This window comes from Urtica dioica, chromosome 3 (genome assembly GCF_054948205.1).
Source record: "Urtica dioica subsp. dioica isolate 48M chromosome 3, U.dioica_male_clone48M_v1_H2, whole genome shotgun sequence".
In the NCBI taxonomy this organism is placed as follows: Eukaryota; Viridiplantae; Streptophyta; class Magnoliopsida; order Rosales; family Urticaceae; genus Urtica; species Urtica dioica.
The window spans coordinates 9,639,117-9,650,418 of NC_142758.1; the positions used below are offsets into that span (position 1 = coordinate 9,639,117).

The 11,302-nt window shown below is 33.8% G+C and overlaps 1 protein-coding gene across 1 annotated transcript; it reads right to left on the minus strand.

Annotated features, from left to right (window-relative positions):
• Positions 1-3,485: 3,485 nt before the first annotated feature.
• DWF5 (Ergosterol biosynthesis ERG4/ERG24 family) lies at positions 3,486-9,152 on the minus strand. Its single transcript, XM_089609200.1, has 13 exons — positions 8,894-9,152; positions 8,077-8,302; positions 7,931-7,986; positions 7,737-7,839; positions 7,585-7,650; positions 6,803-6,916; positions 6,133-6,259; positions 5,784-5,884; positions 4,744-4,869; positions 4,557-4,621; positions 4,077-4,158; positions 3,893-3,975; positions 3,486-3,736 (listed from the first exon to the last, which is right to left on the minus strand). The coding sequence occupies exons 1-13, from the start codon at positions 8,983-8,985 to the stop codon at positions 3,670-3,672; spliced, it is 1,308 nt and encodes a 435-aa protein (XP_089465326.1). The 5' UTR covers positions 8,986-9,152; the 3' UTR covers positions 3,486-3,669.
• Positions 9,153-11,302: the final 2,150 nt, after the last annotated feature.

An 11,302-nucleotide genomic window follows, 5' to 3' on the forward strand; every position in this document is an offset into this window, starting at 1 on the left:
AGTCTCTTCATCGGTTGGCACAATGAAAATACCAGATAGCGGGATCTTTGCGGGTCGTTTTTTATCTTTCGTAAACTTAACGTATGGTCGTGGCATCGAAGTCGGTGTAAACTTGTCCAAATCAAACAAATAACTATGTCAACATTCTATCTACATTGTTCTAAACTATAAACATACATGTCTACAATTTCATGAATGTCTACAATTTCACGAATGTCTACCATTTCATGGATGTCTACAATTTCATGGATGCCCCTACAATTTATGGATGTCTACAAATTCATGAACGTCTACAGTTTATGTATAAATGACTACAATTTATGTATAAATGTACCTTTTTGGAGGTAGTCTACTTCTCGGTTTTTTAGGTGAGTCGACAATGAGAATTTGTTTCTCTTTCAGCTTCTTTGCGGCGCACAACTCATCCTCAATTTGAGGTGAGTCCTCAATGATAATATGTTGTTCTCTCAACTTCTTTGCCGATCCCAACTCATCCTCAATTTGTGGTGAGTCTTCAATGACAATATGTTGTTCCGTCAACTTCTTTGCGGGATACAACTCTTCCTCAATTTGCGCTCTAGTTTTGCCTTCTGGAACCGTACCATAATGCCATGGTTGGCTGTCATCCCATGTCTCTTCCTCAAGCAGTTTTTCTTGATGGTCCAACCTTTCTCTTTTTTTCTGATTTCGTTTCGGAAAAACACGGAAGAACATACTCTTCTTGACCAACATGGTCTTCTTTCTTCTCTTCATTCGTCTCTTCTTTATTATCTTCTTATTTCTTCTCCGGATCCTTCTCTTATTCTTTCTTCTTTGGATCCTTCTCATCTTCTTTAATATAAGCATAATATAAGGACAAAAAAATAATTATAATTAATGCAAAAATGGCAATATTAATGCTTGATTAATTTGAATAAATAAATATTTAATCGTTTTAATAATATTTTTAATACCTAATTATAATATAAAACTCGTTTATAATTAAATTTTATTATTATAATGATGCTATTAATGTTTAGTTAATTTTAAGGGGAAAAAATTATTAAATCGTGATTAATCTGAGCTTGTCACGTGTATTTCCATCAAACTTCACTGATTTTATTTGACAGTGCAACAGAGATATGACATTAAGTATTTTTGCCCATAAATAAAGAACATATATTTAAGTGTATATCTTCGAAAATATTAAATATTTATATCGCCATTTCCTCCATTAAATAATACCGCTACCTAATTTGTCCAAGTTCATCTTGGTGGATTTAACAAAACCTTTAAGATAATTCCGCAGTAGAAACAGAGTATGCTGTATACGCTAGCCCCTCTTGTCAACTATAAATTATAAATGAGAGATTTGTAGAATTAAATATCTATTGTTGATTGACCAATTAAATAGGATAACTAACAAGGTATCAAGAAAAACACAGTTATATATTTATTTACAAAAACACCTAAAACCAAAAAAGTGAGAAATTAATATATTCAAATTTTAAGTTGACTCAATTAGCTCTTTTTTGTTTTGGCGAACTAATTAAAAAAAAAAAACAGTTCTTTACTAATTCTTGATCGTTTGCTTGTTTACGAATAAAATATTTGTTGTCTTTAAATTGTTTTGGTTTTTTATTCCTGTTTCTATATTAAAAAACTAAATGTTTTAGATTAGATCATATTCATATGTTGTTGGAAATTAAGTAAATAAAGAGTATTTATTTACATGTGTATGGCTGATTTGTGGCAACAATTTGAGTGGGGTTCCACTCATCGGAATTGAATAATTTCAAGTGATACGGATTCCTCGTAACGAGGGGTATAAAATTGAATATTTTTTTGCCAAAATCGGACCTAGGATGAATGAGAAATTGATGCTCAAAGTAGGCTAAAGAAACACATTTATGTTGTGTTATTGAAGTGGAATACCAAGAGTTCCACATTGGTTGAGGATGTGTGTTGTTGTAGTGTTTAAATACTATCATCTTTAATTAGTGGATATCCAAGTGCAAGAGAGGAGAGTGTGTGTGGGTTAACCCTTAACCTCCGCGCGCACACACACACGCGCGCCGCCGCCGAGCCGAACCAGGCCGGGTTTCGGGAAAGTCTCGGTCTCGTACTTTCTTTTTAGTACAAATTTCACTTCTGAAAGTTTTAATTCCACAAATTGAACTTGTAACCGTGCATTAAGGCTTGGACGGTTTGAATCCGTGCATTAAGGCCTGGACGGTTTGAGCGAGCGTTTGGTAACCGTGCATTAAGGCTCCTTTATCACGAGTTATGAAGCTTTATTGCATCTGTTTAGAGCTGTTGCTCAGGGTATGCATACGCCTATAAAAAGGCTGAGCTCTCTCTCATTTCAAACACACCGAATCGAATAATTTTCCACTGTTCCCGAGCTTCCTTCTTCTCCAGAAAATTTTCTTTTGTTTGTCTTGGTGATAGTTTCTGACACAGGTTCTAGTTCGCCGTCAATACACTAAGTGGTGTCTTTGTGTGTCTTGTTGTCGTTGTATCCTGGGAGGTTGTCGTCCAAGTAATCCTGCACCTGAGAAATGCGATAAAAAGCTTCAAGGAAACCGTCCAACGGGCCTCGACTCTTTCCTTGCCGTCTTCTTGCTTTGCGTTACTTTTTCCGGTTTTTGTTATACTTTTTATTTCCTTACTTCTGTATTTATTTTCCCGTCAATATTATTTGTAATATTGCTAACATATGTTTGTTGCTCATTCATTTCTCCTTATGTTGAACTTGTCTGTAACATTGTGTATACATAACATATTATTGTTTGAGTTCGTGAACTTATAAGGTAATTTATATCATAAATCAAGCGGGAAATCATGTTTTTCTTTAGCTACTAAGAAATTAACAGATGCTTTTCAGCAACAAGATAACAGGACAGGGTCAATCAATGAAGTACCTAAGCAACTTTGAACCTGTAGTTTTTTTTAATCATTATAATTTCGGCTGACTGAAATATGTTGACCTCCACACTTTCTAACATAATCCGGATTTACGTTCACCTAACCTAATTACTATTTGCTTCAGGCCTCATAAGTTGGGAGGGCTAATATTATATTTTATTTTTTTATTTTTTGTATATGTGCTACAAACTTTATTTGTTGTTTATTTGTTATGTTTGACTTTTAAGTTAATCTTCTTATTTTAATTATACACCCGTTGTGAATGAATAATAAAATTGACAAAAAATATAAGAGTAGCATCCACAGTAACCAACTTCTCTTCATTAATTTATTTTATTGATTATACAGAGTGCAATATATATATATATATATATATATATATATATATATATATATATATATATTTAAGGATATCAAGTATTTTTTTCTTCGAAAAATGCCTCATTTTTTCATATTTTGTTGCATATAAGATCTCGTATGACCTTGTTGAATCTCGCAATCAAAATGATTTTCATGCATGTTTTTTTATATATATGGTGCATGATAAATTATAGCTTCATATCGGGGATCTTAACAAGTGCAAAATTCGAGATATTAAATAGCTAAGAAAAAGCTCGATTAAAGTCTTAGTGTAGACATGCAAGTTAATCACGTATCGTTCGAAAAATAAAGTATAGTATACAGGCAAGGACACCAACGCCTCAAGCAATTGGCCAACTCATACGTGAACCAAATATACTTTGTGTCAAATGCAAGTATTTTTTAGTAAATTCCAGGGACGACCCTGTACGGAACTCTCTCGCAGTACAATTTCCAGTATTTTCCATACCTGCCAACAGAAAACTTATTAGCACTTAAGAAAGAATCTACCAGATATTCTCTGAAATTTTTCAGAGCATCCTAAACTTGAGAGAGAAGCTCCCTTATAAAATAAAATCTCTAGATCTATCTCTTTAACAAGTGGTGCCGAGTATTGTGTGCTTACTTGGATCTACACCGGTCATCGTCCCTTTTAGCGCGGTCGAGAAGAAGGATTGTAAGAAACACCACATAGAAGTAGGGTAAAAACTGCATGAGGAGCGAGTTAATATTTAGTTATATATATATATATAAATTCCATTCGTAATATGAACGAGAAGACAATAAGATGAGGAGTAAAAGATTCTTACGTGGTTGAAAAGAGCTGGAACCGTCCAGAAAAATGCAGCTGATATTTCCGGTACATAATGGAAATGTCTAGCTAATCCCCACCTGCACAATAAAATATTGCATCAATAAGACTTATTATCACATGCGGTGACGCATAAACACATAATTCGGCAACCCATCAAGCTTTATTGCCACATATGTGGTAATATAAAACTTGTGATGATAGATACATTCCGGATTCCAGTTTCTTTTTTTTTTTTTTTTTTTTTTTAAACAATAATCCTTGTATTAACAGAGGCTAAATGCCATATTACAAAAAAAGGGGAACGTTGAGTACAAAAAAGAGACCATATAATCTCCCACAACAGACCCGGAGATTGGTCGTGAATAGGATTTGAGTTTCATAGCAACTTTATTTATCTACACAAATTCAGCCACGTTCGGTAGCAACTTTGTTACACGAAATTTTGATATTTCGATGCAAGGAATGAAAACCTTACCACCCAGATGTTAAAAGAATACTGTTTTTTGTTTCCCCAGTTGTAGTAGTGTATGAAGCCACTATCTGGAAACAGAACAAAGAGAAGTTATTAATAAGAAAAAATAAATTTAAAAAAGACTCAAAATCCTTACCTGGAAATTTGAATATGTAGAAGAACCTAAAAAGTTACCAAAAGACATGCATACCTTTGAGGGAGCTTTTCCCCAAACCAAGGCTTTTCCGTTTGTTCTTCGGAATTCTTGTCTCTGCCTGTCACAGTCGTAGTTGATGTATACGCATAGAATGCCCGCCACTAGGATATAAAGTGCCAGCTGCAAAAAGTCATTCAATTAGAAAGCTATAAGGCCAAAAGAGGAAATCAATTCTATAGACATCCTAAGAGTTTGCATTCAAACTTTTCTCTTGATATGTTCCAAATCAGATTTGTATTTAAGCTTCTAGCTAATGTCAATCGCAAGTTGTCAACTATGCACCAATTTATTAACGAGCTGCGAATTTCAAAGAGTAAGTTAGTTTTATCATGGAGGGAAGATCTTTGTTTCATGATTTATCAGGAAACTTTGAATGTTTCATGCTTAATGGAGGTAAACTCATCCAGGAATCGGGAGTGCAAGACAAATCAGAAAACCAGAAGGCATTCCTTGTTTATGATTCAAACTTTGCGGATTGCGTGATAAAAGTGAGAAAAATAAAACCTTGCCTCAGTTCTAAAAATTTTCTGGACATTTTTTTACTTCTTTATGGTCAACAGGAAAAGTCAGGCTACTTTGTGACACAGCTAGAACACAACTGTACGAGATAGGTCAAGTGATGAGGAATTTTTTTTGCTCTCATGTGTTCCTGGGTTTGACTATTTGACCCCCTGGGTTAGGTCAAGTGGTAAGAGATAGAGAGGGCAGCAGTCACTCTGCCAACTAATACCATACCGTAGTTGGATTGTTTCAAGTTACAGATATACATTAGATCGACTTTCAAACCATGTTCAATTTAGATCTTAGGAATACGAAGGAGTTTTTGCTATCAACTAAACAAAAAACTCATTAGCATGATCAATCAACAGTAATCGACTTCAACGACAGCCACATAGGACAGATTTTTAAGTTTATTTTGGTTTTCAAGTTCCAATATGTTACGGTAGATATAGCTGGAGAAAAATCCAAATAAAATGCTTGTATCACTCAATATAACAGACAAGTTATGGCAAGAGAAGAAAAGGCATTACTACCTGAGTTCCAAGGTTCACGGGATGATTAACCAGGTACATTCCAGGAGATGTATAAATAGACGGTACCCACACAAGACATCCCCAGCAAATATAAAAGCCAGCTATTAAATCCATGTATAAAAATGAACCAAATGAGATCAAATACAAAAAAATACAGTGAAAAAATTACGGAAATATTGAATTAGGCAGAAGCAAGGTTAAAGAGTCTAAGATGGGTCCCAATCTAGATCTTAGCATCTAACTTCATTATCAACTAATCCATTCATGAAAAATATTCTGTGCAACATTTTGGATTAGAGAAATTATGTTATATGATTAAAAAATTCAGATAGAGGGTAACATTGTGAACCTCGATCATGTGCAATATCCATGGTGTTCCAGTATCCTGCTTCCCACCAGAAAAACTTTGTAACATATACAAGGGTCAATGCGGTATTAACAAGCATTGAATCAGCTACTCTCCCATTTGCTTCATACTGAACATTCCACAAACACAAAAAAGGCAGATTAGACTGGATTTAGAGTTCTTAATATACTACTAAGAAAGCTCTCGGATATCTACGCTCATACAATTAAGCACAAGGAATGTCAAGATTTTCTTTTTTCAAAGAAAATTCCCTGTTTTCTATTTTGTTTTCAAGCTGAATGCTGTTTTAAGAGATGTGAAAGATTTATTTTATTTTTATTTTTATACATAAATGATTTGAGAAAATGGCATCGATGGATAAGGATAAGGCATAAGAGGCAATAGCTCCATGGAAAAACCTATCTTTACTTAACCAGTACACGATTATATATCTGGTAAAATACATTACATTTATTAAAACAACAGAAACTCGAGCCCATGACTACAGCAGCTTAGCTATAAAGGGATGATATATAAATAGACAAAAAAATAAAAACCATATTAAGGTTATAAAACAGACTGATAAATAAGTATTAGGAAATTCAAGCCCGAAACAACTCATATACCTCTAATGTGATGCAAATTGCAGTGGTAAATAAGCTACAAAATATACCTGCTTAATGCAATAAGTAAGAGCCAGAACTGCCCAAGACATCATTCCGAATCTGCAATTCGTGAAAACTTTGATGTCAAAGTTTTTCCCAATGCGAGGATAGAGTTCCATACCCTGCAAAAAGGAAGTGATTTGTTTCCCTCACTAGCTTATTTTAGCAAGTTACAAGACTGCAAAAAGATAGTTTTGCTCAAGGAAAATCTCAAATAATCACAACAAACATGCACCGCGGGGTGACTAGACTACAGCATCCTTGATATGTGGTCATAGAATCTTATATTGAGAAACATATAGGAAAATTAAATGAATGAATAAGGAAGTAAACTAAGACGCTTATAGTTACAATGAGTGTTTTGTGTTGAATAAATAATAAAAAGAAGAAACCATGAACAATGTGGTTTAGGGTGGCCATGCAGTTATTATTAACTTGTCTTGATTGGACAGGACTGGGATGAACATATCGACAAAAACTAATTATTAGCTCTAATAATCCAGTAATGTCATGAGAACAAAAATACAAATTGCAATAGAAATTTGATGAAGAATTTTTTTTTTTTAATCGAGGATGACTAATAAATATATTTTGCCTACAAATTCCCAATACTTTAAATTAAAAGATTGCATTGGTAAGCTGTAAAATAATGCCGCCCGTCAACAATTCCAAAGATAATCTCGTTCTCTTTGATTTTCACTTCATCTATAAACCATCTTTTCATGGCAGATAAATTGGTTCCTAGAAGAAGCCACAATAGAATTCCTCTGTATATTGCTTTTGGACTTACCCAGTAGAAATCAATTATTAGGTTTCCAGTAGAGCCAGAGTCAGTGGAAGATGGTGCCAAGTGACCCTTACAACAAAACAAAGGCAAAGTTTCAGACTATATCTGTTGTACTGTGAGATGAACCGACGTTGATGCAGTTTATGAAGCCATACCTTCAGGTACAGTAACACACAGAAAACCAAGCTCCCAAATATAAGCGCAGAGTATATCTCTCCTAAATGATCATACACAATCGAAGGGCTGAATATTCCAAACCTTCACAAATATTACACAATGAAGCAAAGAGTGAGTCAAAAACAAAATCTTTATATTATCGTTTCGATTATAAATCCGAGAGAGTTCTCACCACCAAAGACCGAGATATGTCGCTAACGTCACAAAATATGCTTGCATTCCATTAGCCTACTACGCGAACAAGCCAATTAGATACCAGTTAACTGCGAAGCACGTCGATTAAGATCATATATACACGAAGAAAGACAGACAATGGACCTTGTAGATGGGTCGATTCCCCGCAGGAGATATCGGTCCCTCGACCCTTTTCCCGGGGAGAAGAAGCTGAAGTGCAGCCTCAAAAGCGGCATAAGAAGCTATTATCTTCCAAGCTATAGGGCTAGTAGGGCTAGGCCATATGCTAATAAAGCCTTGAAAGCCATTTTCCTTAAGGTAACCGAAAGTTTGTAGAACCGACCCATCAGCGTGGACCATAGTGTACCATCTGCGATAGGGATTGCATTAATACATACCACCAACCTAGTAATACGCCCATAAAATCTTATTTTCCATGTGTTGTTAGATTTGATTTGACCGTAGAAGACATATTCTAGTCAAGCCAGATTAAAGGGCCCTCATTTCGATTTAATTGATCTCTTTTTATTGATATATTTTTTGTTTGTTAATGTGAGATTTTCTTCATTTCCTCCTTTAATGGATGAGAAAATATAGTACGGATCAAAGATCTAGGAACTATTAATGTGTTAAGTCTTTTCCCTTTACTTTTTTTTCTCATGAGCCAAAAAGAGAATTTCTGAAGGACATAGTTGACTGACTCTTTTAAACTTTTCCAGCAAAAGAATTGAAGGATCTGAGACGCAACCAAAATACGATCTCAACGTTCGATTCGATATCTCCGAGGTCAATAATCTACTACGCCAAAATACTAATCACGTGAAAAGGACGTTTCGTGTTTCTTTTATAATCAAAACAACCAAAAATCAATCGTATAAGAGCTACAAAATCATACACAAACACAAATTATTCAAACGGAAAAGAAAAGCCAGAACAAACAGAACTGAAAATCAAAACGTACAGTAGAATGACAAAAGGAGGGCATAGACTGAGAAGCGAAAGCATTGAGAAGTATGTGACAAGAGGTGAGTGAACGGTCTTTGATTCGGCCATTTTTGTTTCTTCTTCTCTCTCGGAGTGTCCGTAGAGAGAGAGAGAGAGAGAGAGAGAGAGAGAGTTTCTTTGGTTACTGGTGGAATCTAAAACTAAAAGTGGCGACCAAGTGACTTGCTGTGCTCAGTCTAGTGTGGGAGGGAGGGACACTATGGGCAATTCAATTGCAAGTGAGTCTCGATCCATTTAAAAAGTTACACGTCATATGTGGTATACATAAATTATACTTTTATACCTCCTGAAGAGAGCTTGTGATGGAAAATAACTTGGGAAAATGTATAATCGTTTTCCCTAATTTTTTTTCAAAAAGAGCTGCTCACCATTTTCACAAACTACTGTTTGGGTGTGTGCATTCTCTTTTTTGCCCTTCCAATGAATTTGTAAAATAGTTAAAGTTTGTCTTAATTTTGTGAAATAGCTAAAATGTGCGGTAAGCTGCTTTCAAAATATTTTAAATCCAAGATTAATTAATACTTATAATAATCGTCAAAAAATTTAATCTTGACGATCAAAAAAAATTTGAAAACGTAAATTTGATTACTTTGCTGAATAGAACATTGGCTATTTTTACTAATCAATAAGTTTCAAATGGTTATTTGTATATTTTTTTCTAATTAAATTAGGTTGCTCTAATATTGATAATAATTGTAAGGATTTTAAATCTTTAATTTAATCTCAATTCAATTCAAAGAAAATAAACTATAGATCTTAAAAGCGAAAGCGTACTCGAATCCATTGGATTGAATTAACACGGTGGTGATGGTCTTCTAATTGCAATTTCCCTACGAGTCTAGAGTATATTTGTTGATGGGATACAAGAAAAGATGTGTTCTGTAATTAGGGACCATACCTGTTATTAATTACTGGCAGGCAGTTACTATTGACTATTGCCTATTTTTAATTTGGTCTCTCATCAAATTAAAATTGACACTTATAGAATCTACATAATAATATCATGACAAATATGTCATAAAGTCACAAACTTTATTCTGAAGTAGACCACATCAATTTTGACTTAATTTATAATTATTCAACACATTTATTTAATGACATTAGTAGCCCAAAAATATTCTAACAATTGTTTACAAGGGTTATGTGCTCGACAGTCTGGATTATGCTTCTTTGATTTTGTTAAATGAATCCCTAATTTAATCCTGATTCAATTTAAGAGAAGTATAACCAAAGATCTAAATAGCAGAAGCGTACCTGAATCCATGTATTTAATATACAAGAGTGGTGGTCTTCCAATTGTAGTTTGCCTAAGCCTTGAGTATTTTTGTTGATATGGATACAAGAAAAGAAATAAAAACGTACTGCAATCACTACCTACCCTGTTATTAATAACTGCATAATATTTGTCAGACAATTACTAATAACTATTGCTTATTTCTAATTTGGCTCATCATCAAATTATATTAGCACTTATGGTAGCCACATAATAACCTCATGACAAATATGTTTTTAAGTCACAAACTTTATTCTAAATTAGACCATATCAATTTTGACTTAATTAATAATGACCCAATACATTTATTTAATGACATTAGTAGTTCCAAAATCATTCTAACAATCTCCCACTAGACTATACATGTAAAAATAAATGTGTCAACCTTAGCATGCCAAAAATGTTTGTCATTATTATGATGTGACATATTACAATATCCTCAATCAATTACATCAATATAGGATCAAATTTGTTTCTTATATCAATTACAACTAAAACATGTCAGCGGTCACATATATCAATATAATCAAATGAAATAGATCAATCATGAATATGTGGTGGATAAAATCATATGCAAGTTGATCTATTTATATCAATTTTATCTTACCATACTTCAAAGATATCAAAATTTATCTTGAATATGCAAAGTGTAATAAACTAATATCATACATATGATCATAAATAATAAATATGTGTGTTTACAAAGAACACAAAAAACATAAAGCACACAACATAAATAAACAAACAAACAAATTCCCACTGAATCTAGATATCCTGAAGCTCTACAACACCCATATGAGAAGTATGTCGTGAAAGACCTTCGGTGGTAGAACTTAAGAGGGTCGGCTATCATGAAGTTTGTTCATAATCGCTTTATGTAAATATGTCCGCTTTGCACTCTTTCCTTAACAACTAAGAACTTGATGTCGATATGTTTTGACTTCGTCGAGCTCTTGTTGTTGTTGGAATACATTACGACTAATTTATTGTCACAATATAACTTAAGCGATCTTTCAATTCCTTCCACAATACGCAGCTCCGTGACAAAATTCTTCAGCCATATACCATGGTTAGATGCCTCATAACATGCTA